Source organism: Helicoverpa armigera, chromosome 6, assembly GCF_030705265.1.
Source record: "Helicoverpa armigera isolate CAAS_96S chromosome 6, ASM3070526v1, whole genome shotgun sequence".
NCBI classification, from domain to species: domain Eukaryota; kingdom Metazoa; phylum Arthropoda; class Insecta; order Lepidoptera; family Noctuidae; genus Helicoverpa; species Helicoverpa armigera.
In genome coordinates, this window is record NC_087125.1 from 5,996,997 (window position 1) to 6,024,678 (window position 27,682).

The 27,682-nt window shown below is 37.8% G+C and overlaps 1 protein-coding gene across 3 annotated transcripts; it reads right to left on the reverse strand.

Annotated features, from left to right (window-relative positions):
* Window positions 1-276: 276 nt before the first annotated feature.
* Window positions 277-25,727, reverse strand: LOC110371885 (junctophilin-1). 3 transcript variants are annotated; one of them, XM_021328312.3, is made up of 8 exons: window positions 25,299-25,727; window positions 11,621-11,832; window positions 8,196-8,464; window positions 7,549-7,722; window positions 6,588-6,922; window positions 5,014-6,475; window positions 1,977-2,183; window positions 277-1,794 (listed from the first exon to the last, which is right to left on the reverse strand). In XM_021328312.3, the coding sequence occupies exons 1-8, from the start codon at window positions 25,526-25,528 to the stop codon at window positions 1,708-1,710; spliced, it is 2,976 nt and encodes a 991-aa protein (XP_021183987.2). In that variant the 5' UTR covers window positions 25,529-25,727; the 3' UTR covers window positions 277-1,707. The 3 variants fall into 3 exon arrangements, with proteins under 3 accessions (XP_021183987.2, XP_021183986.2, XP_021183988.2); XM_021328311.3 differs by lacking the exon at window positions 7,549-7,722; XM_021328313.3 differs by lacking the exons at window positions 5,014-6,475; window positions 6,588-6,922; window positions 7,549-7,722; ... (1 more) ...; window positions 11,621-11,832; window positions 25,299-25,727 and adding an exon at window positions 2,816-3,520.
* Between the last annotated feature and the right edge of the window lie 1,955 nt (window positions 25,728-27,682).

A 27,682-nucleotide genomic window follows, 5' to 3' on the forward strand; every position in this document is an offset into this window, starting at 1 on the left:
TTCTTCAGGAACGTCAATTTGTCAGGTAGATTAATTTATTATCTAGTGTAGACTGTAGGTATCCTAAGATATGATCTCGATAAGAATTATCTTATACATTTACGCATCTTTCTGCGTTAAGTGATTCAATCTTCTGCGGGTTTCAGCTTGGCATTATTTTTAGACAATCATACTTATGTAATAAATAAAGAGTTTTACGTCTCTACGCATCCTTTTCGTTATCGTTTCAACATTGTTAAAAAAGAAGGAATATTGATAATAAAAATAAATGACATATTCGTTTTGTTAAAATATTTTATTTCTGAAACGTAGATAAAATCGATACAAGTAATTAAAATTCTTAGAGACATAACTTATATTCTTTACATAATAATGAAACTGTGAAAATTGTCTTACCAACTGTATATATAACCTTACAACGAATGTGCGCTTTCAATAAGTTTCGTTGTAGGTGTATATAATACGTATCAACAGTCTCAATCGCACGCTTTCCATGCCAATATTAATAAAGTATCTAACATACCATTTATATAGTATTAACCATATAAACAATTCGATTACGAGAGAATTGACTTCATAGGTATAAAATGAAGATTAAATCTTGTATAAAAATTCAGTATTCATCGCTAGATTTTTACAATTTTAATAGAATAGGAAAATAATGCACATGCATTTTAATTTTATGTCTTGTACATAATGCAAGCATAACAACGTATCTACTTACAGGTAGGTATGCGTACTTGGTGTAATATTTGTAAAATTTTAATTAATATCATTATTACTTCTTATATACACTTTCAAAACAAGTAGATACCTATATCTAACATATTTTGTGCCTTTATTATCACTCGGGGTACGTAATATTTCAATCTCTTAATAACCAGCACAAACTATTAAAAATTGACAAATATAATTTATTGATTATTTAAACTTTGACTTAGCAACAATAACATTTAGTAATAAATAACGTCCCCATAACCAACTTCACTACAATGGCGGAAAAGTTTTCTGATACCTAATTCGGTCAATCTCTACAATTTGGATGAAGTAGGATGCTACATATGACTGCACGGAGGCAACTCGACAGTGGTTACACAACATGGTGAGTGCACTGGTGTGTGTGGTACAAACCACTCCTCGAGGGAGTCGTTGTCTATTGTTGTTTCTGTAAATATGTTTCCCTTCCACATGTAAGCGACCTGCATGAATTCTTCGTAAACTCTCTGCTTTCAACAACACCTCAGTTGTAGAAATTACATTAAAGGCGTTAAGCTTCATATTAGAAGGCGTAAATAAACCTACAATATGCAGGTTTATAGAACAACATGCTTCTTACATTCGAAGTTTCCGATTACCGGACACAAAATAGGTTCAATTCACTCCCGCACAAAACAAGTCGAAATTATTAGCTCGACGAAATATTTGGATAATGTTTTCACTCTTGTATCGTCATTCTTTGCACACTTTCACAACGTCAAAGAAAAGTACACTAGCAAATTGAAGTCCTTATTGACAAATAAATACGTTTTCATTGGATGTGTAAATGTAACTCTCGTATTAAAAAGGAACAAAGATTAATGTTATTTTTAAACATTGTAGCACATCAAATAATATTTGGACTATTTCTGGTTCAAAAATTACAAATATTTACAAAAGTGTCGTAAACGGCATCGGGAAGAAAAGGCGCGCGTGCGCCACACGCCGATGCTACGTGAGCAGCTTGAAGAACATGATGCCCAGAGAGATGTTGATGAACAGCACTAGGATCACCAGCTGCTGCCGGGAGAACCAGTCCTGCAAACACCACAACAGATTCAATCTTAATATGCACAGTAGAACGTTAAAAAATATTTAAAAATGCTACAATAACTTTGTGACCGGCTACGGCCTACGCCGTAGGCATTTCGTAGCATACGCGTAGCTGTGAAAGGTCCACATTTTGGGTCACAGAACTTTTTGTATAAAGTGAGTCTAACCTTGACTTGCGGACTAACTAAGTAGAGCAGAGGGTTGGCCCTCAGTTTCTCGGTCTCCTCGTGCATGCGGCGCACTTCCTCGCGCCGCGCCGAGCCGAGGGCCGAGACCTCCTCGCGGGACATGCCGCCGCCGTCGGGCATGCGCGGCATCCCCGCCACGTCCGGCAACGACTTCTTACGCTGAAGGGTTTGCGGCGTGCTCCGCATCTAACAACATATGTAGGTATATCAAAACACGTCGTAAATTGAAGGATATTTTCAGATCATTTATTCTTTTCAAACAATATTTCAGGCTTCAAAGCTGTCTCTTACCGTAAAATATTTTTTGAACCTTAATTTAATTAGTAATTTTGCAGTAAACAGAATGTTGAGTCAATTATTTAAATGTTCGTTCTTATTAAAATAGAGTAGGAACTAGATATAGCTATCGCCAATGAAACACCTAATATTTTAGTTTACGATGTACAGCAGCCGCACGCATAAAGTAAAATGTTTGTTTAGATTTACGCCGGGGCCGGGGCTAGCTCCGGGACGAACGACGAACCAAAATATTAAGTACTACATTTATCTATCCGTTTTCGTTAGGTACTACTCTGTTAAAATAAACTCTTTTACTGTAATAAATACCTATAAAGTAGAATCGTACACTTTTGACCTTTGACTAACAAAAGGTACAGGTAAAGGTATGCGTATGTATATATTGATGTAATATTATGTCATTGTGGATGATGAAAGTACAATCGTACAGCTTGTTAAATGTCTTTAACTGTTACAGAAAGTTGTTATTGTAAGTTTCTCCAAAATGTCCGTCAGTGGAAATTTTATACGAGAAAATTTACCTCCACGGGAGGTACGTTAATCCAGCTCTCGGAAGCTCGCCTGGCGAGGATCGCCGGGGAGCACATAAGATCCTCTTCATCATCTTCTTCGCTTTGGTACCACATTTTAAATAATAACACTACTTTATGTAATTGTACAAATCACGGCACACGACTTCTTATCATGTTATACTTATATGAAGGTCCAGTGGTACCGATATGATATAACGCATTGATTTGCTTTAAAATTATTCGCGAGGAAATCAATCTAGTGAATAACTTGCAAAGTATTTTTTTGAGATTTAATGTATTTTAGTTATATATAGCGAAGAGGTGATACACGGAAAGCGGCAGCGAGTGACTGTCTCAATTTAGAAATAGAACGGGCTGAGCGCTGAGCTGAGCCCCGCCGCGCCCGCCCGCCCGCCTACTGCCGTGTCATTACTAAACTTATTGCAATGCCACTCGCACATCCATCGTTGTCACACGCATTTTATGCTCATTTTAAAAGTTCATTTCAGTCATTGTTATAGATTAGCCTCAATGTTTTATTAAGCTACTAAAATAGATAATAAATCTAAATAAACTTTCAATTCCGTCAATGTTTGCCGTAATTTATCTGTAAACAGACGATTCACATGAAATACAACATGTTTCGATCTCCCATTTTGCTAAGCCGTATATCAACGCCTAGTTATTTAGGAGCACGAGTAACGTACAATAACCTACGTGACCTTGCAGTGGGGATGTGGGGAACGATTAGACTTTGTGCGTATTATCTATTAACTATTAGTACCACTTAAAGTTCCAAAAATACACGTGAGGGAATTACGAGCTACTTAAACCTTTAGGACGGTTGGTATGCGGTACAGTGTTAAAAAATATTTAAAAGGTTACTCCAAATAAGCATTAACTAATGTGTTAAAAAATAGTGTTACCGGGTGCTGGTCTATTCATTGGATACATGGGTCGTTCTCTTACTATTGCACGCTGCAAACATTTAGTCTATCGCAATTTTGATCGATCACGAACTCAAAAATTAATGTGAAATCAATTTAAGTATGCACCCGCATGCTACTATCAGATAACCGGTCGGTATCGAATCGAATTTATTATGGTATATGTTAACATACTTTCATTTTGAATAGTAATTTCATGCGTCGGAATAAAAATATACATTGCAATGAATAATATTACTTTTCATATGTTTATCAAGGTTTATATAAAAGGAAAAAAGAAACCCAGGATCATTAAGTGGTTTGGCTATCTGCTAACGTAAACTATAAAATTAATTTATTTAAGTTTGTCCCTCGGTACGATTTATCTTTTAATAAATAAAGTAAAATAAAATTTCTTTTAGTAAGTGAGTCCGGGCAGTTCACTGGTACCTACTAAAAAAATTATAATACTCAGAAATTGCTAAGTATAAGAGTTATTCGTGAAAATTACCCCAAAATAATGAAAGGTATGCCAATCTTGACCTGTTTTGTAGTCTGGATCTACCGAAGTGATTTTGGAAATTGTTTTAGTCATGGAAAGCTTATTTGCTGTGTTATTTTTGAGTACTGAAGTGGTTCTTTCCATTTGTTTCCAATAAGGGTATTATCAAAAATACACTGTCGAGTAAAATGAGCAGTATATAGTCTTCGTTGTAATGAGTTAGGCGAAATAAAAACCGGTCAAGTGAAAGACTGACTCTCGCACGAAGGGTTCCATACCATTATCTATAAAAAATGACATTTTAGTGTGGGAGTCCCCTAAAATATCTATTCTGTTTTCAGTGTGTCAAAATGTAGTGTGTGTGCAATAAAGAATAAATAATAAGGTTCAGTTTTACCCTCTGGGTTACTTTTGCTTTCGTCCGAACATTATGGGAAAAACTTAGGTGAGACTGATGTCTGTAGAAGGATTATAAACGATTCAAAACCCATGGTCAATTAAACAGAGCCAAAAACAATACTTGCTTGCTATTAATTTAAAGTTATTGTTAAATAATGAATATTTATTTCTTATATGAACGAAGCGAACGGGTCACACCCATTGACGACTATGCACGAGCGTAGCGAATGATTCAAATATTACGAGTAGAATCCTGAGCGTCCGCGAGGGAATCTCATTTTATTAAATACAATACATAGGTAGAATATTCATGCATAAGTATGTAAATTAATATTTATTTTCATAGTGTTTTTGGGTTGCTTTATTTTTAATTAACCTACCTTACGACCTCCTCCGCCTCCGCCGCCTCCCCCGCCTCTCATGGGCGCAGGTGGTGGTGGTTCTGGTGCTTGAGCCACATACAAACTTTCGGTACGTTTAGGCTGATAAGGTGACGGCGAAATTTCTTGCCCTAGAGTCCGTTTCCTCAAAAGTGAGTCCTCAAATGGTTGAGGTTCTCGCGAACCCGCTCGAGATATCGAGCCGCGGCCGGACGCTAGATGACCGTTGCCGGCAGGAGTTGCCGCTCTGGACGCTGGTCGCGAAGGAACCGCGGGCTGCGGCGCAACGGATCCTGCGCGCGAGCCTCCACTTGGAGCCGCTTCTACAGACGGTTGACGCGACCGTCGCCCGTACCGATCTACGCTTGAATCTCGACTTGGTGGCCTTTTGTAGTGATCAAAGTAATCAATGGACGGACGTGGTCCAGCTGGCCGGGGAGCCCCGTTGACAATATCTTGTTCTGTAGGAGCGCTGGGCCTATATCCCTGATCAGTAGGGCCTGATTGTCGGTACCCTTGATTGTCGGTGGACATCTGCCGATACATTTGATCTTGAGGTTGGCCGTAACCTTGCTGATCAAGTGGTTGTCTATAGGCTTGAGGATCGATGTTCGGACGATATGCTTGTGGATTTGGCATTGCTTGTCTGTCGAGAGGGCCCTCGGAGTGTACGGTTCCAGTCCGTAACTCATTTCGTCCATATGCAGAAGATCCGCTATCAACGTATGCGTTGCCCTGGGCGTCAAAAGAAGGCTGACCCAGTACACTCTGTCGTCGGGGAGGAGCCTGAGGAGGATTCCAATCTTGCTGTTGGGGTCTCTGGTTTGATTGGAGTCTATTAGTCGAGGACATTCGTCGATCTTGAGTTACATATTGCTGGGCACTTTGGTCCATACTTTGTTGATTGTATCTGTACGGAGGAGCTTGCTGTTGTTGGCTGCCTTGTGACATAGGTCCATATGGATTTGTTTGGTCATTGGGTAAGTAAGATTTTTGACTGTCAGGTGAAATTTGAGGCGTAGTATTTGCAGATTTCCAGTTATCTTGATTTGAAGTATAGTATGGATCGTGCGGAGGACCGAGAGTTCTATTATCTGTGTTGTAGTTAGAACTGTTTGCGAGCCGTGGATCCACGGATTTGGGGTATTGTGTCGAAGGTCTCCTGGAGGATACTGCATTAGGTGCTCTATTTGTTTGAGGAATCTGTGAATGCATCGGAGGGATATGATTTGGAATGCTCTTTCCATCCAAGATCTTTTCAGATTCTTGTGATACGTTTGCTGCAACTTGTGCATCGTAAACCTTTTGTCTATATTTTTCTCTTAATCCTATTCTGTCAAAGCCTGGGTGCTTAAAATCTGGAGCGAACTGCTTCGCAGTAGCTTGCGCTATATCACAGTCTTCTTTTGCTTGGTCTGCCGCTTCATCGGCTTGTTCTGCCTTTCCTTTGGCCGTGGCGGTTCTAAAACAACAAGGAACAATGTTTAACTAACGAATGTACAACTACTGCCTCGTTAATTACAATTAAATACATTTCTATTTGATAGTCAGATATAAGTACAGGTAGTACTAACCTGGAGATAGCTATATCAGCCTTTTGTAATGCTATTTTAGATGCACGTTGCGCCGCATTTACTGCTGAATCAACTCGCTCCCGAAATTTAGCTGATCTCATGAGGAATAAATGTTTTCGTTTCTGGCTCGTTATAAGCACGTTATTTTTATATTTGCCTTCTTCCCTCGTGCCGTCTCGGAACGTGGTAACGCCATAGCCGTACTTTTTGTTCGCTGACCATTCTCCTTCGTACCGAAGGCCATCACTGCGTTCGCTGATACCGAAGCCGGTGCGTTTATCGTTTTTCCATTCGCCCATATATGTTTCTGTGACACTCGCATCCAAATGCTCATCCTGCCAAAGGAAAAGGTTTTTTGCACATTATTAAATATGTATTTTTGTAGAAAATAGTCATGCCCCTTTGAGGGACTTCATGTTCTTTTCTACGCAGTATTTTAATATATTTTTTTGTTAAGTGTAGGCCATTATTTACATAACATTGGTTAAACAAAACCAAAATGCAAAATATTTTACGCCTCATAAAAACACAAATACAGGTAAAATTAAATAGACATTGAAGACAGACATTTTAATAAGAGGCTTTTTCGGCGTCGCACACGATGTAACATTTTGTTTGACCGAACAGTTTGTGAATATTCGAGGTATTTTGTTAACACTCGTGAAAGATTTCCATTCAGGATGTGTGTCATTTTGTTATTAAATATTATAGGTTTCAGGGTTATAGACAGTGTATCACAAAGATGACAACATATTTATTTTAGTTAGGAGTTGATCTACACGTTCGTAATGTGAGCAATATTTATTAATGGGTTGGTAAAGATCATCGTTTTGTTTGTGTGGAGCCATGCTAGCTAGGGATCGGCCCGGGGGTGGAGGGCATTAAGATGACATTGCATCAACATGCGAACGATTATGTGGGTGATAAATTTGTGATTTAAACCAAATAAGTAAAGTCCCACCTCGACAACGAAACTTGCGTTTGAGTTTGTGTGCAAAGAGGCATGGGTCATAGCGGAGTGGGTGCTGTCTACCGAGGAGACCCACGAAGAGCCCGAGCCCCCCGAGCCCCCGGAGTGGACCGAGCCCGTGCCGGTGCCGTCCAGGTCGCCGACGCTGCGCTGTTTGCGCCATTTCTGAAAACATTATACGTCGTCTTAGTTACTGGAGTTTAAAAGGACATTTTTGAGCTTTCTTATAAATATTCCCTTTGTATTTTGGTTTTGTTTATACGTACTAATAAAAACATCTCTCCTCTCACGAAATTGCCAAGATTTTACGTACCTATATTCGTTTATAGATCAAAATTTTAGATTTGTTGGTGTAGCGTAGGTAGCTAGAACAAGGTACGATAAGTGTTATAGCTTTAGTTGCATACAGCCATCTTTCTTTCCTACGCTACAATAGCACTGAAGTTTTTTATTACTTTGTTGTTTTATGAATGGCAATACTGCATTTTGTGAGAGAGCATATAAAGAGACTTAATGACAGCAGATGGCAAGCATTAATATAGCGCGAAAGCACTCTTCTTCGTTATGGCTGCTTGCCTAGTGACGTGACGTTGACATGAGTAGACTAAATTACTTGAAATGAGGATGAACGAACTTACATGGAGTAGTCCCTTGGGTTTTCCGACAAGCGAGCCGCGGCGTCCCGACGGTTGGTCGGATCGGACGGTGAGCACGAACCCGCCGCGGGCGTCGTCCATGCGTGTGGTGCGCTGCTCTGAGGGGTCGGCACCGCCCTCGTTGAGTGAGGACATGGAGCCGCGGTGGCCGCGCGCACCGCCTCGGTAGTGCGACGCCAGCCCGAACGGCGCCGACGTCCGAACGCCGTAGCCGTGCCGCAGCCCGCGCATCCATTGTCCCTGGTAAGTGCCTGAAATCAAATGAGAAAAAATATGTATATTAAATATGAATAAAACGCAAACATATCAATCTTGTAAGATAATTTCTTAAAAAAAAACTATGAGAGACTCAATTAATTAAACGTCAAACATTGTCCTTTATTATGTCTGAATGAAAAATAATATACCTACAGTATTTTATGTATTTTATGTGTAACACGAATATACCTAAACCATTCAGGACAATTAAAGCAGACAATCCTGTACTACAAGTCAAAGAATTAATTGAATTCAATAACTCTATTTATTTATTGCTCGAATGACTGGGTACAATTTTAGATTTATTTTTGGTATAAGATATTTTTTGATTGTTCACGACCTACAAGTCATTTCAAATGTACAACGTAAGATCAAAATGCAAACAATCATTACATTTGTTAATTGCATTATTTTTATGACCGAATAAAATTATGCTCGATAAGTAGGTACCAAATGTCCTCAGCGGGTTTTAATGTCGTATAGATAAACCACTTAAGCTCGACAGAAGCCTGACAAGGGTTTTATCATAATGCCATTAGCTACCAACCAGTTGAAATGAGATAAAGAGAATACTCATCGCTCGATTATATCGGTAATCGCCCAATAATGGCATTGGCGTTGAACAACAAATGCGATGTAAAGACGTCATGCAGAGTTCGATAGGTCTTTAAATATTACGAGGGAACTTTACTAATCTATCTATCTCTAGCAAACGTACAGTTGAGAGAAATGCTTTTAACAATCCTTGTGGTAGGTAAATACTTTGGAGTTGCGTATGTAAGTATACCTTATCTGCACGTGATATGTTAATTGTACAACTCGTGAATAGGTTATTACTTCTTGTAATAAGTAGCTTTGCGAAGAGAAATGGATAATCGCTCATATTCCACACGAATCGTCGTAATACTAGTGGTCTGATGGTTTAACGAGCGAGGTGGACACAAATGATGTAATAGTATCGCACGTCTTGTAAAGTGCCCCAAACGACATGAACTTGACTCCAAAAAGATCAAGAAGCTGAGTGGAAATCACTACTATTGGTAGAAAAAGACACGGCAGGACTTTACTCGATTGGAGTCGCCCCATTCTGCGCAGTATATTAATTAGGTCTGAAAGGCCAAGTTAAAGCGCTCAATGCCTATCGAAAAGAGCGGATCTGTGAGCTACCAGCACGGGGGTTGAATGCGTATGTCTCAATGGTAGCACTTAAGCTGATCATTAATTTTCCGCAGGAACAGTGTCGACGAGAGCATCGAACGCTAAAGAATCCCGGCAATAACATTCAGTAGTACTCGAACAGACCGATCCCTCAAGAAATGTCAAATCCAATCATACAATATTTTTATCATGCACGAATTATGCTCCAGCAGACCCTGTCACGAATGTGAAATTGACTTTTATAAATTCAGTTTGTATCATTCACTTGAGACTACGAATGAAGTATTATACTATGGCACGACTGATTTCTCATAGTCAGTCCTGCTATCGTCAATCTTCAAGCACCGTATGACGTCAATGGATTTCATGAATGTAATGTCTCGCACGTTTTCCGCACTTAAAGGTGTAAAACTGTGTCACATTGTGTTTCCTGTCCAAGTATCTGTTTTGTATAATAGTACGTATATTTTTAGTCTTAAGAACAGTCTTTAGTCTCCTCTCCATAATGCTTAATAAATCAGAAATTTGGAATACAAGATTTTCATTTTTGCTGTCCTACACGTCTTTGAGACCATCGGTAACACAGTCTTCAGGTAAGGCACATAATAACATTGTGACGGCTATTTTGATAATCAGAAAATAATGCGTTCGTAATTAGGGTGTGATTGTATAGGTAATTTTTGTAGTGCCTAGTATTAAATGAGTGGTCGACATGATTGTGTGCCGAGGCGGCGCGGCAGGCGTGCCTGTGCTATATTTAAACGGCGAGGGCCGCGGGCCGGTGCGTGGCGGCAGAACACAGGGCCGCCCCACTCCGATCATTCATCGAGAAAACTACTGAAAACTTTCATTGCAATACGAATGATTAACTGGAAAACGAACATTTTATAGAGTCGTTGGAAACTCAAATAAACATGAGCGTAATTTATAATACAGCTGTACAAGATGTCTCTATGAGTAATGTTATCGTTAAAACCGGACTCCATCGCATCTGAAATACTGAAGTTAGTGTATCATCAGACCGATGTATATGTGTTTATAGAACTACATATTTTATATGCTGGATAACGAACTAGTATTTTTGTAGTGAATTCCATTTAGAATTTAAACCGTACCATTTGCAATGTTAACAGACGTAAAACACTGCTCTAAGATTGAAAAAGAGTAATTATTGTTTAATGAGAAATTCTTATTTCATAACTCTGAGTTCATCATTTTAATTTTATGAATGACAAATCGTATGCAGAGGACGAGTTACGGTATGCCGTCAGAAAATATATGACGTTATTTCACACTCGACATCCAACACTCGTTAACGTTAACTAAGCCCAACTTTGGACTTGCATCAGCGGTTAAATTATGCCACAAATTGATAGTGATTATTATCTGTCACTTGGCACAAAATGAATGAACGACACACGAACGCGCGTTACACGTGATGTGGATATTGATAGGTGCATGCGTAATTGGAATCTCTAAATAAGAAACAAAACCATATAAGTCCACGAACAACTTCTCACACTCCGTTTCTTATATCGCGTGTATTTTAATGCCATACCTGCATACTTCCAGGCTAGTTTACTGCTAGGTAAGTTTAGTAACAATTTATAATTCAGATGGGGCGTGTTGTTTACACTGATATTATTTTCCAACTGCAAACATTGCGCAAGCCAAAGGGCTTCCTTCCTAGTTCACGCTTCTACAATCTGGGTCATGAGGCGAACACCGCGTTATAATACGTACACAACAAATAGTTATGAAATAAATTTATTACAAGTAACTAAACAAGTGGCGTCTCGGGCTAACCCGGATTCAAGAGTTTATTTTCGGATTAAAACAATAGCTTTGTATACTATCATCAGATTAACAATAATGTATTCTTTAGTAACGGACGGATCTACCTAGCTAAGAATGCCATGGCCATGTAAACGTAATGTATTTTCGTCTGAATTCCAATAGTTTGGCAATGAAAGAAATGAGAGAATACTGACCGCCATCAGCGTAGGTTTCTGAGCCGTAGCCGTCTTGGAGTCCATTGGCCCAGGTGCCCTCGTACTTGGCGTTGCTGATGGTGCTCTGGCGCACGCCGTACCGGCCCTTGTAGCCCTGCGTCCACTCGCCGCGGTACAGCCAGCGGTCGCGCGTCTCCACGCCCAGTCCATGCCGCTTGCCATTCTGCCATTGACCTTCGAATGAGCTGCCACTGTAAAGTCAAAATTATAATTTTAATAACAATATCATAAAGGATGCCAAAAACGTATTAAGAAAATTTGATTTAATATCTTTAAGCGTATTATCCCGATTATTAAATTCTACATAATATATTTGACATTCTATGGCATCACATGATAAACCATCAAACTACTTCGCATCGTAATTAATACATAATGTTGAAATTAACTTTAATATAGCATTATAATACTAGGAATCGAGCTTTATAGTCCTTACGAACCAATAGCACTGTGCCACTAACCAAAGAAGTCTTATTAATGTTGTGAAAATGTAGTGCTGCAATTAATTACCACAATTTTATCGTAATTATGGAGAGCTCATCTATACTTCCTCTAATATAATAAGGAGAAAACACTTTTTGTTTGTACTCTAAAGGCTCCAAAACTTCTAAACCGGAACCTAACTGTTGGGAAGCTACATTATCCCAACGTAACATAGGCTACATTTGATCCGGGTACGAGCAGTAGTTCCCACGGGACGCAAGTGAATCCGCGGGAGAACAGCTAGTACCTACAGACTATAACGATTCTGATTCAGTTCACTGGTATTCTTTCAATGTAAAACTGACCTCATTTATTTCTGTCGTGTTTGTAACCTTTGCTGCAGGAATTTAATTTCGAATTCTTTATGATTCAAATTATAATTGCTCGGTTAATAAATTTATCTTTAAAATGACTTTAATTAAAAACTATTGTGATAAATAGTTGCCACGTTTATATAATAAAAATGCAGTCGTAATCATGTCGTCGATTAATAAAAATTACATTATACGTATCACTGCAATAACTTCAGTCAGAGATGTCGTGTTCAATTCGGTAAATTAATTAATAATAATGCAATAAATTAATCGTAATTGTCTCTAGTTAATTAAACTTCAGTTATTTATAAGTGATGTAGTCGTCTAGAAAAATAATAACAAAATACATCGTAGCGTTAACATGACGCGTAGACACTGCGTAGCCAAGTTGCGCAATATTACGTAGTAGAGGTCAAAATTCGTAGACTTGGCGTAGCACAATGCTCGTAGCCTGGCTACATGTTTTTCCAATTAACTGGATGGAAGTTAGAATATAAGGAATGTTTGATATTTTATACTTTTTAGATGACTTCTAATATGGATAGTGGACATTAGTGCCTTATATTTTCGCTTTTTCATAGTCCCTGCGTAGGCCGTACCAGTACTTTACCAGCTAGAAACTTTAGTCGCTTGGTTCTGAACACATTTAAAAGTACAGGCGTAACATACCATTACATGATGCATTAGTTAGTTATGTTTAATGTTGGCAAAATACCTTGTGCGGCTTTCTAGAAGCTAGGCGTGGCATATCTGCATGAGCTTATGTATCTGATGTCACTGACTCATCCTCTAAACCGAAACACGGCTATACAGCTTCGAAACAGAAATAGGTATGGTTGTAGTACTTCTACGGATAAACTGTAATATCGGTGCGGGTCGGCGAGCAACACTCTGTGAGGTCAGCCGGTGAGAGAAACACATTTACCTAGTATCGTCCAATGAGTCGTCCTCGCCGTTGTCAAATACTAACAATAGAACAAATCTTTTCCCGGTGAAAGACAAACCGATCTGGCTGCCAAAGCTATTTTTTTATAGAATTAAAAGTTGGTAGCAATTATTTGACCAGAGACTAAGAATCATTGACTTATTCGTGTGTTTCTTAGCTAAACATAGTCGATTACAACATTGCAGCACCATCGACACGTGTCAGTGGTTCTGAAATTCCTTTTAGTTTTTATTAGTTGCGGTAAGATAATGGATTGGTCTGTTATGCACATGAGTACGGTCGGAACAACTCGAGCCTAACCTCTATTTATATCGCACGCTACACGTACGTTCTGCGGTAACGTAACTGAATATTACAAGTAAAACCAACAGACTTCACTGTAAAGAGAATTGACCTTGAGCTCACAAACGAGGGCCGGTCGCTAAACCTGTGAAAATTTCTAATCGCAGCTTTAACTATAGAGCACGCAGCCAATATTTTATGGAAAACTATAAGATGAATATGCCTAAAATTATGGATGAACTGCTCGGGTCCCCATACATAGAACAAAATGTGACAGTTCGACAACTACTCAGATATCGATTGTATCAGCCCACGTACTTCAGTGTCAGAGTGAGAAATACATATCATAAAGTACGAGGGCATTACAGGTCAGGCAACTGAAAGTAAAATTAGTAAACAGTGTTAGCTTTGCGGCGCAAATCTACGTAGCTTCGCGGAGCTTATTAGCATGCGTTTGTTATTTATGCAGAGCACGGCTACGAATACGTAGTACCTACTTAATTAAAATGAGTACACAGCTCCACCCGAATTATTCTTTAAAATACGCTGCCAGTAGTTGGATTTTGCAAAGCTTTGTTCGAATAAAATAACAAGTTTGGATCAAAAACGTAATAACCTTTGGTCATCATGAAACTAGTTAATCCTTGACCTCTTCCATAGAAAAGTTATTAGTAATTATGAGTCAGTAACTTTCCGTTATTTTCAGGAAAGGCATGTGCGGCTTTTCTTTTGCAAATTATATCTGAAAATGAGAAACTACGTATACAGGTGATTACGTATATAATAACATTGTTTGTAGAGTGGCACGTGCAAGGCAAGATCCTGATGATATTTTAGTATTTGGCGATTATTTAATAAACATTTGTTTCAGAAAAGGATTACATTATTATTTACTTGTGTAGGTATAAAGTATAAACTAAAAACATATAGTGCCAATTGCGATAATTAGGAACAAAGGCTTTCCCGTTGCAAATCAACGGGGAAAGTCTGTTATCATCTCTGGACATTCCATTGCTGATGGTGATGAATTACATACTCAATTACTAATTTAGCATATTTATATCTTACATACCCCACCAAATCTAAATGACTCTACTTTGCCACAAAGGCCCATATAAAATAATAACCGGTGTTTTATACGTAATGAAATACAAATGTAATTTGGCCAATTGGATGAAACAGGAGTGTAGTAGGCAATATTTTTACGTAATTAACTGCGAGGAAGGTGATAGCCAGTAATGGCGAGAGTCCATCAAAATTGTTCAGGCACATTTGTTCGTTGATGTGATCGCAAAAAGGTTGTAATTTAGCGAACATTTTAGAAATAATTGCACGAAATTGTTACTGTTTGCTGGAGTCGGTAGAGCAGAATAAACATTTGTGAGCACCACAGTGCTGCGCAACGATGGAATATTGCCTTAAAGGTAAGTGAAATGACAATTAATGTAGGTGCCGCATATTCATCGACTTTCAGGGACAAAACTAACAACCTGTTAAATACTGATACAAAAGACAGTAAGAACGAGCATATTTACAAGGAGATATTGTATACTCTTACCAAGATTTGCTGCGCGAGGTATACGTGCGTTATAATTTTGCGAATTGGCATTATTCTTTTTAAAAAATCCAAAAATAAATTCAGCATAACCTTCATGAAGTTTAATATCCCATTATTTTACCAACATAAAATGGCCGGGCTTAATTTGACCGGATTTTCAAAGATAGATGACTGATATATCAAGCAGTAACTTTTGACTGTGCCGCGGAGAACAGCTAGAAGCTTTTAGGATAAGTGGTCATATTACGACCAGAAAATGTCTTATTGCTGTGAAAATACTTTCCTATTGGACCACCGGGACTTTTATTTGTTTGTGGTGGCCATTTGTTCATTAAAAATTCAAAGCACTCTTGTTTAAATACTTATATTTACATAAGCATAATAAATAAGAACGCTTATTCAGGCTTCGTGACTGCTCCACGTTGCCTCGTTAGTGTTCGAAAAATTGCAAAATAAAGTTATTACTTAGAATTTTCATTACCCACGTACTTTCATAACTCATGTCATGAATTAATGAAAAGTTGTTTAAAATTTTCATTGCATAGATGTTGAAATGCTTACATTTATTATTCAAATTGGCCACGACTATTACCTACCACTCCTGACGCCTTTCTACTAGTTAAACTAATAGGCCATTTTAACATTCGAATAAGGAATTCATTTGGTATCTTTAGAAGAGATGGACTATGAGAACAATCATCTCGGAGATGTGTGACTAACTCTATTATTGATGATGATATGATTCGAAGAAATATTAAACAGAATCCATTTATTTTGGCAATGATTTATGGATTTATGGATTTCCTAGTTTAAAAAGATGTTGCAATTAGCGAACGAGATATTAAATATTTTAATAATAATAGGGGTTAAAGTATGAAATTGCCGATTTGTACTGAAAACCTAAATTGTATTTTTTTTTAATTTTTAACAAACTTATTTAATCAAAATAGTTGCCATTATTATCTATACATTGCGGTCATCTAATAAGAAGGTCATTTATGCCTTTACGATAGAACTCTGAGGATCTAGACTGCACAAACAGTGTGAAAGAATTTTGTTCTGCCTCCTGGGAAGAAACTTCTTGTGACGTAGATAATTGTCCAAATCACAAAAAAAATGGTCGTCCGTTAGAGCAAGGTCTGGCGAATATGGAGGAAGACGAATAGTTTCCAACTGCAGTTCCTGAAGAGTTAAAACGGTTTATTTTGCTGTATGAGGCCTCGCGTTGTCATGGAGCAATAGCGGTGAAGGTCGATTCATGAGTCGTGGCTGTTTTACTGCTAATTTTTTCAACATTATTCGGTGTTCGGCTGGGTATCTGGGTAGTTTGACTAGGATCGGCGTTCACCGTCTCTCTTAATTTCTCGTTAATCACCTGTCAGGCGGTCTTTCTCATGGCTCGTTCTTCAAGTCGAAGTTTCCACCACGAAAGCGTTTAATCCAAAATCGCACGGCGCGTTCTTTAGCAGACACCTCTTCAAATGCAGCATTGATATTGCGGGCTGTTTCTGCCGTTCAATCCCGCGTCGGAACTCATATTCAAAAATTACTCAAATTTTCGCAGTATCCATCTTTCTTGTTTAAGTTGAATAACAAAAACAATTGAACATCGATAATCAAATGTTTCACATTTTTTAAAAGAAGAACATCACAGAAACCACGTGAAAAAAGTTCCATTCGAAAACCTCAAACCATGAAGACTCTATGGCAATTCAAAAACCTACTAGAATAAAACGGCAATTTCATACTTTAACCCCTAATATTAAACATAACTTATTACTAGTTTCGGTTAGACTCCGTGAGACTTACATATTCCACGCCTCAAAAAAGAATAGCGATCCTTAACAACTTGATTATCCAACATTATAAGAGTTTTTCAAATCGGCCCAGTTTCTTCTGACAAAGGCAAACAAAGAATAAAATTGTAACTCATGCATCTTATACATAGCTTAGGTATATTTCTCGTTAATCTGTATCTCGTGATTCCACTCTACTTTAAGCTTCCTCTGAGTTCTTCATATGGCGTTCATATTCATAGCGTTATGTAAATTAATTGCTCACATGTCCTAGTTTTCCGCGACCAGAATTCTCTGAAACGAATGTATCTTGACTCTTTGGTTAAAATTATTTCTGCTGAAACTATATTGAGGTACACTTATAAGTTCAAATTATGCTTAAACTAGGTTTGAGGCATTCAAGGGTAAAAAAAAACGAAAATATCAATGATACTGAAGGAAAGACCAACTTCGCTTTGCAGTCGAAAAACTGTTATTCCCTTAAATCGATCGGTTCGGTTCTAATAACTGCAAAAAAATGAAAATTGAAAAATTGTTTTCCTATATATTTTGTGCCACAGAGTACGATTCTAGGTTACTGGAAATATATGTATAGCCCAATATTTGATCTGGCAGCACCAAATTGGCCTTATTAATATTAATTATTTGTGAATCTTAAGGTAGAAAAATCCTTTTTTTCCAACACAACGTTTTAATTTCATCACTTTTTGTGTAACTTCGGGACTTTTCAAGGTGTATCGAAAGGGAAAATGATTAACCTGAATGTTTAATATGAATAAGAAAGACTTACGTAAGAGGGCGATTTGAATAAGGCCAATGTTTTGTTCGGAGCCTTTTGTTTACTTACATTTCGCAATATTGAGGCAAGAGTTGAGAAAATAACTTTTATGGTATTACATTGAGCAACAAATAAAAGGCGTAATTCAGTAACAACGCATCATTAATTAAAATAATTCAATAGTTTTTAACAATTGAGTATTTTATCATTTCTACGAAATAAATAAGGTTTAATATATCGTATAGACACTGGTTAAACTGGAATATGCACAAAAAAATAGTATTGGTATACCTACAACTGAAGGAGTACCTTTAAAATAGTAACAGATATAATTTCATAATTCGATTTAGACATACCTACACGTATGTGATCGTCTACGACTGAAAGATACTGTGCTATAAAATGTTCATTGTTCATCATGTCTCATCAATTTTGAAATATGTACCTAATTTTTAATATGTGGGTTCCTAAGTTTACGTTCCGGGGAAAATCTAGACAATCTTGATAATAACATAAATAACCAAATTCACTACCCAAACTTAATACAATGTTAATTTTATTTGTATGTTTTCCTCACACCGTGATGTTTAAAATGTTTTCTTGAGCTCAAATCTCGGTACGTTATTTCATTGACGTAGCAATATGTACTGAATTACTCACGCTTGATGTATGTGTGTATAGACACATATTTTACGTTGTAAACTACTGAATTGAACAATGAACCAGCGATTGGGCCAATAAAACATAGTTTATCGTTTGATTTGTATGACGTCATCGCGTGCTAGCTACACACAAAGATGAAAGAAAATTGTAGGAAAATCGTTCACTGTTTTCCGAAATCTTAGAAGTGACGGCAAGGTAGACATCTATTGCTTCCTCTACCTAGTTCAATATTTTATGGAAGGTACATTTACTGACTCACAATGTGAAAAAAAGCAACGGCTCGCAAGACCATTTATTGGGCAGAGTTCCAAACTCGGGATATAACTGAAGATGCTCTAACAGAAAACCTTAGTGCCCGACTTTAAGAGCATTCCAATTAATTTAATTAAGTTCTCCTATCCCAAATACTAGAATTCCTCGCATGTGACTACCGAAACTATTTAGTATGCTGTAATCATACTAGCTTTTCCTGGAAATGTTTCCTGCACAGTGTGTTAATTTATAAATAAGATGTCAACATCATCAACTATACAATATGTTAGCCATTTATTTTGAATTTCTAGATATTACTTCAACAAAATAACTGAGATCTGTATGTAAGGTTTAGCAGAACATTTTTGAACGTCGGAAGTCTAAGATGTTACACTTTGTTTTTAAATGACAACCAATCTACATCATTTAAAATTAAATGATTTATAGGCCCAGATTAGGATTTTGCATGTTTTCATACAAAATGACAAAATTCATTGTAAAAAATCTTAGTTACCCTCATAATAATTGGTGTGCTCTATCTTATTTCAACATCACCTCTCTCATTTCTCCAAACCTAGCTCAACCCTCACCTTTATTAAGAGGTCTGTCGCGATCACTCCGCAGTTCTCAAGTGGTCTCTTTTATTTTTCAGATAGGTATGTATATGTGGTGGCCTTATCGTAGACTTGACCACTTCATGAAATGACTCGACCATTTCATGAAATGGTCGCGTTTCATGAAATGTCTCACTGTCTATTGGCCACATCATGATGTGACTTGGGCAAATCAATGATGAGAAATCGTTTCTCGATATGTGCAACTGAAAGCTCGGCTTCTTCATGAAATGATCAAAATTATTTGATCACATCGTAAAATAGTTATGTAAATTGCCCCTAGGGGCGCTGCCAGCGCTTTATTTACGTTTGAAGATGGCGGCCGTTGACTGCATTGAAAATTCCATAGATATAGAATTCGTCGAAAAATTGAATAATTCGTATGAGGAAGAAAGTGACAAAAGAGTGTACGACGAAAATAATAATAATATAAAATAATTCTACGTTGGTGAATTATAACAACGTTTTTTTAATTATAAGGTTATAAAACAAATCAAGAGCAGTAGGGTGACCACGCCAAAGAAGTCCATGGACTATTACTGACTGTCAAAATATGACGTTATGGAAACTGCAGATGAGGAATATATTATATTTAAGAAAAAATGCGTTGACGATCTTACTATCCGTGTAATTCCGATGGAGAAGTATTTTGAAATATTAAAGGAAGTTCATAAAACTGATGGACAAGGTTGACGACTAAAAATGATTCAATACATTAAGAATAGGTTTATATCCCAAAGAAACCCATTGAGCTATTTATTGACTATTATTGTGTTAATAATAATAATATATATGACAGGAACATCCTTTGCTGTTTAATTTGCTTACTCCAAACCCCATGGAATTATTTACCAGCGAAACCTCTTGCGAGTAGTAGCGAGTGTAACATCCACCAGATACAAGAACCCACCGCTCTCAGAACGCATCCCAGTTGAAGCTGAGCCAGCTGAACGCAGACCTAGGTAAAGTGGGGGAAACTCATCTACCCCTATAGTCTGCAACATAGTATGCAACAATAATGTCCTCTTATCTTAGCCAATTATCGGCTACGGCGGCTGTTCTCATGATCTCTTAAGATTAGCCAACTGCGCAGGACATATTACAGTGCACAAGAATTTGCGAGGTGACACACGGACACAGGTGCACTCACTATCCCTTCACTTCCATAGTCCGATGGGACGGCAATCCAACACGACCGGAGCGAGATCAGGCGCAGGACCGACATTTACGTGCTCTCCGATGCACAAATTCCAACTTCCAGGCTGCGGGCTGTTTCGTGAAAGTCCCACAAAGCGATTTCGGCACGACCCGGGAATCAAACCCGAGACCTCGTGCTCGACAGCTGCGCTTGCGACAGCTAGACCAACGAGGCAGTGAACCTACAGGTTACGTCATTTTAGATTACGTGTGTTCTATTTTAGAATCTTAAAATGTTACTAAAGTTCCTATTTTATTTAAATTATTATGTATGTCGGACAAGGACAATGAACAAGTTCTTACTCTTAATATTTGCAATTGAAGTTATGAAAAAAACCTAAGTTTTTTTGTCTCCTGACAATTTTGAGCTGTGAAAAATTTCACAACTACCAGATTTTATGAAATTAACTCCAATGGGTAAAAATATTGTGGATTTATATTAAATATTTTATGGATACCCAATTATACCATACGGCCAGACGTGGATGACAAAATCGAGAAATGTTGCCGATTTAACGATCTGGTCAAATTAACATGAACATTTCATGAAACGCAACCATTTCATGAAATGCTCAGGCTTTTCATGAAGTGGTCAATTCTACGATATGGCTACGACATATATATAAGAGCTGTCGTGTGCCTTTTTTATTAGTAAGACGGTAAATAGATCCACGTCGAGATTGCGTGAACAACAACACTCAGAAGGCTAATACAACGTTAATTCATATTGCTGTCAACGCCAGTGATAGAGAAATCCAAAAATCAGTATAAAGTATTTAGCTCTCCTCTCCACAAGACCAAGGAGAGAAAAGAACTCATAATAACATTTATCTTCCATTTCTAGTGTAAATTGGATTATTTAATAAATCAGAAATCTCCCAGTTAACATTTTAAAAATAATATTTAGGGTTCTATTCTTTATATTAAATACTAACATTCTGTTCTTAACCCAGCAGAGGTTCAGGTTGATTCGATGATTGTATTCCACCTCCGCACCTTCTGCACAGAATACGTTTTACAAGCCCCTGCCTTCAGAAATATAGGACTCTCATACAAACTTCTAAAACCCGCTTAACCCCCCCATAGGGGTCGAGTTACGGAAAATCCGTTCCTGGCGGATGTCTACACCCTACAAGGACCCTTCTGCCAAGGGGGCTGCTCAAGTTTGTAGGTGTTAAGTCTAGTTTCTGATATAACTTGATTAAAGTCATTATCAACGCTAATTTAACCAGCTGGCTGCAATATTTGTATTCGTAAAAATATTATTTGACAATCTACCATCACAGAAGAAACATAATATCAGTCGTCACCGTGACCGTTCCGTGTTAAGGAAGGATAACACACTTATTCAGCTCTTTTCGGATTATTGTGTCCACAGGCCAATTTTGTATGGAGAACGGAGGTAGGAGACTCCTTCATCTGAAGGAACGGATACTTCGGCGGACGGAACTAAAGTAGGCTGAATAAAGCTGAACAAGTGTGCACAATTTAATCATTCAGCTATATTAGACCATTGATTTGTCAAATATGATAATTATTTATTTCATTTTTATAAAACGTATAGAGTTCCTTATTTCTGCAGAAAAACTAGGTAAATAAACTATTATGCTAACTATATATCTCTACCATGTATGGTAAAGATTCTGAAAAGAGTATTTGCTAGAAGCTAGACCTATCCTACCTAAGTTCTAATGGTATTTTTCTCGTTACGCATTGTCTCTGTGATCCAGGCGCCTGAGTGATGGCTTTTTGTTCCAGATTTCTATTAAGCGAAAACAATAACTCGGGGGTTGTTTGTCACCCTTCAGGCTTATCTTATGCAGTGTCTATAGTCTGTCTTCCCGAGGGAGACTGAGTATCGCTCGACTGATGATTACCAGTTTGTTAAAAACTGGTTATGATTTTAGGACTTTTCGACGTTGAAATTATATAAAGACACTCTGATGCAATTGGATCGAAGAATTTGAATACGGCTTCAACCGTAATTTGTAATACCTACCCTGAAAGAGATATCCTTAAATTATTATTTTTTAAGTAAAATATTTCACGATTGATGTCCTACTGGATCCCAATTTTTTTAAACATTATTTGAATTTATTGCTCTGGTAAGTAACATCATAGTATAAAGGTAACATAGAGCAGAGTAATAGAACTCAAACTTCTTAATGAAATCCAAAATTAAAATAATTGATGACTAGCAGAAGAAAATAGTTTAGTGCGATCATCGTGTAGGTTCCGACCTAAAGTTCAAAGTTAATAATAAAATATCGTAAATCAAAAGTGTACAGCTACGAATTAGTCATTTATAATTATACTTATATCGGTCAGAACAATGAGTAACAGATCGGAAATACTTGTACCTACATAGGCATGTGTTAACCTCAGCCGATTCCGAATAAAATGTAATTTGAGTGCAAAGCGCATTAGTCACTGTGACCTAAGTCTTTACATTCATTAATGATCATTCATGCCCTGTTGAAGTAAGATAAAGATTAATTTATACTGGAACAGAAGTTCCTTCATTCTGGTTTACATAAAGCAATCCTAAATAGGTTTCGATGAGTATTTTTAAATGTATGTTAATGGTTGAATGATCTACGGATATAACCAGCATATACATTTTAATTTTCTTATGGGTATAGGGGATTCAATTAACACAAAATTATGTGTTATCCAACTTCTAATTAGACATATTTACTGATTGAATTGCTAATACTTTTTGCAAGGTCCACGTGAAAATTGTGTTGTTAGTTACCCTTAACTATCACCTATATGTAGCTCCAATTTTGTTTGAGAAAGACGAAATTGATTTGGCTTGAAGAAAATTTACCATTCTGGATAGTGTTATAAAAATCCTGGCGTAAATTGGAGGTGTAATGAACCTTTGACCCATATTGAGAATCCTCTTCTTTTTCTGGTGACGTTCTACCATTGGAAACTTATTGAATTAAATAAACTATTCTTACTAAGTTTTAAAGTGAATAATGTACCCAATATATTGGGAATTTTTCAACCCTTTACCTGTTGCCGTTATCAGTATCGAGCAAAAACATCACGTTTGTTCTACGGGGGCTCCCTAAAATATTTATTCTAGTCTAATTTTCAGTACTAACACAACAGAGAAGCTTCTTTCAAAACTTCAACTATCAAACTATCATGGGTCATGAGATACAGCCAGGTGACAGAGGGATGTAGGTACGGACAGTTAAGCTAATACGCTAATTGAATAAGCATAGCGCTTTAAGTCGATGAGCTGAAAGAAAACGAGGATTTGGGAAGCTCGTTCTTGTTTCGTTCCTACTGTTTGTTTTTCCTTCTTCGTACCATTCAACTGAGTGTTCAAATAGCCTAACTACAATAATATCTGAGTAATTTAGGTACACATACGTAGATCAAAATATTTCCATGGTAAGATTGGAGAACTCCATAGCGTAGGAATTGGAACAGTACATACGTAGCAGAACAGAGTAGTTAAATATTGAATAGTTCTTTATAAAATGATATACGATGTATAACACGAGACAGAATAAAATGCGAAGTCGGTGCCAGACCTTCCGGTTATATCAGAGTAAACTTATACCAATGCGAACTTTCATTGGGTCATTGCACCGACGAAAAAGGATACCTCTGTCCTATTCTTATTTTCTTTGCTTCATATTTCATGTGTAAGCTTACACCTATATTCAGTATCGATCATTATTGTAATATTCAACAGCTATTTGTTGTGCTGAGACACATTTTCTACGAACATCTCTGTGTTCTAGTTACTGAGACCGCTTGATGATCTTGAAACATGATCAGTTAATACAACGACGTGTATTCATTTACTTTATAATGTAGTTAGATATTAAATATTCAATATCGTAGGAGAATTCGAGATCAATTAGTTTAATTAATTAGTCTTACAGTAACATTATGATTTGGGGTATATCTACATAGTACATACCTCCCCAACAGTTTCTCAATACCTCTTTCCCTTGAAAGCCATTATATAAAAATATTAAAATGGTAAAATATTCCATCCGTATTACAAGACCATAAGTTATAGTTCGAATAAAAGTGTAAAGTCGTAAATGGCGAACTAAAGTTAAATGTGAATTAGGTCGACGGGTTAAATACATATATAATCTTAGACATACTTATGTACCTACAGACTTGTTATTATATGGATTGTATTTATTTGAGTACCTATTCTATGCGTTTATTCTTATAAATTGTAGTTCCTATTCCCTATACACACCCATCCCCATGACAGAAAATAATTTTGTGGCAACAATTTCTCACAAGATAAGACTTGCATATCGTGATGTCAAAAAACCTGAAAATGTTAGTATGTTTTGATTTTACCTTTATAGATTTAGGATTTGCCAAAACATCACCTTCAGGTTATAATATGTAAAAGTAGGTAACGCTTTGCTTGCCATCAATGTCGTCTTTCAATTGTGCTAAATGCTCCAATCAAAGTTTATGAAAACGCGTTGCTAGTGTCCAATTCATAGAATGTTTAATGGATCTGTCTCCAACAATGACAAGTCAATCGACACCAGGACTTAACTATGATTATGATACTGTTATCACGTGTTGTTATCAGCGTCCACCGATCGATATGAATATTTTCGCTGAGATTGGGCCATGAGGCACTTTCACCGCCGTTACACGCGTTTTCTAGCGAAACACCGAACTCAATTATTAATAGCAGCCTATTTTTGGAGCGGCTTCGGACGCGGATTTGCGCTCGGGCGTGTGCGAGGCCCGGGCGAAGTCACTATCTCACCTGGGCCAGGTGTAGACACCGGAAACTTCAAAGCCGAAGTGCCAGGAGCCGGCGTAAGCTCCCTGCGCTTTGGGTCCAGTACACACACCGTGGCCGTGGGCCTTGCCGTCTTCCCATCCACCACAATATGTACCACCATCGTCAAAGTCGAAACGACCACCGTTGAGGCCACGCTGCGGGGGGTTTCCGCTAGCGGCGTGCGCGGCGTCGGCTAGCTCGCTCGGCTGCATCACGCGAAACCGTGGTGCCGCGGAGGGGAGGGCCTCCCGCGCGCACCCTCCACCGAGCTCGCGGTATAAATAAACATCAGCTGGGCATGTCGCGCCGTGGCGCGCCGCCGAGTGAACACCACTCCGGTCCTGCGCGAGGAGCACTGCGCGCCCGCGGCACGGCGGCCGCCCGCCCGCCGCGCCCCGCCCGCCCTGCGCACTGCGTACTGTACGCAGCGCAGCCCGCTGTCGCCGCCACCGCTGCCTCCGCCACACCGTCGCCACAACAACTTACAATACTGCTTTTTAGATTACTTGCCCCAGATAAATTGCTACAGCTGACTCTACAATGTACCTACGCACCAAAAGGATATCGTACCTGCCGATGCGGCGGTGCGATATTCTCCAGTCTTACAAATTGATCCAAATCCTATTAAGTACACATTGAAATCTCCGTAGGTACATTTATTTGTTAAGGCTTGCCAGGGATACCTTCGTTAGTAGGTCAGTTAGTGATCTGCGGCTGGTGCGTGCCAAAAGTTCAATCCGTAGATACTTAACCTAGGTTAGCATAAATTGCCTCTTACACTTGTCGTTATATTATATTTACGAATTAAATTCTGTACTACTTATACATGAAGAGATTCTCTTTTCGTGATATGCACAGAGTGATTTCATCAAACTTGCAATGATAGGCTAATGACGCCTGCTATTTTTTTATTTAAAGACAAATATGGAAGACCATAGGTAGGTAGGTACATATGTAGGTATGTAGGTAGATAAGTAGCCTGCCTAGGAAAATGCAATCTGAAGACGGTCAAAAGTTAGGTACCTCTAATTTAGAGAGTTCTAGAGCGATTATTTCAAGATTATTGTAATTTCAAGATTTTAAGATTGATTTTGACCAGCTCCAAAGATTCACTGTTTTGTAGTTTCAACAGACACACCTACACCTGAATACCTACCGAGTTTTACGAGATGTACCTACCTATGTCTACAATTATCGAGAGTTTCCATCGATTTCTCAGGTTTTCCATGATCAGATCCTGGACCTGATGACAATTGGACCATTTAGTAAGTATAGGTACGCTTGTAAACAAAATGTTATTGTTCAAATAGGTTTTTAAACATAAAAAAAACCGGCCAAGTGCGAGTAGGACTCGCGCAAGAAGGGTACCATTATTTAAAATGAGCAAAAAAATCACGTTTGTTGTATGGGAGCCCACTTCAATATTTATTTTACTCTAGTTTTCAGTATTTGTTTTTATAGCGGCAAGAGAAATACATCATCTGGGAAAATTTCAACTCTCTAACTATCATGTTTCATGAGATACAGCCTGGTGACAGACGGACGGACGGACAGAGGAGCGAAAACCTTTTTAATCTCCTTTTTAACCGTCTTCCATTTTAGAAAGTCGGTTAAAAAGGAAGACCAGACGCAGGACATTATGAATAAAGTTCTTAGGTAAAATAAAAGATCCTTATAAATTAAGTAGAAATGGATTGTATTGTCCCACTGAGTAATGTGCTTAAATGTATAAATAAAAAAGATTGTGGGGTTGGCCAACTGGCTAAAACCATAAAATGGTAAAACTTAGGTAGATAGTTTGGAAAAAACAATGTCGGTTAAAAACAACAGAGAAGAATAATAATTTGTCTAAGAAGCAATGGTGAAATTGGCTGCAAGGAAAAGGTATAATATTGCCTAAGATATGCTCATATATGGCAGCGTGCACAACTGAAAACAGCAAAACCGCATCGTCTCAATCGAGTGCCCTTTTTAGTATAGTAGAGTAAAATATACTTAGAGAGAGATTTATAATATTAATTAACTAATAAGATTGATTGTTAAAATAAAAAAGTTAAGCAAAATACAGCTAAAGTGACAAAATGTATTTTTAAAGGTAGGTAAACCTTACACATATTTATTAAAGGCTGTTTGAATAACGGAGAGTAATTTTGAATTTCTGCTTCAGCGCAACGACAGCTTTATTTTCAGTACATTACAAAGAACTCTGTGGTTTTCACAATACCCTATCCGTATTTTTTCAGGAGAAGGATTAAGAAAAAAGGGCATGTTGGATGAAGGAAAGGACGCGAACGGAGGGAGCGCTATTTTTTATAGCTGACGGACTGAACATAAAACAAATAAAGTCGATTTTAATAAAAGGCTGA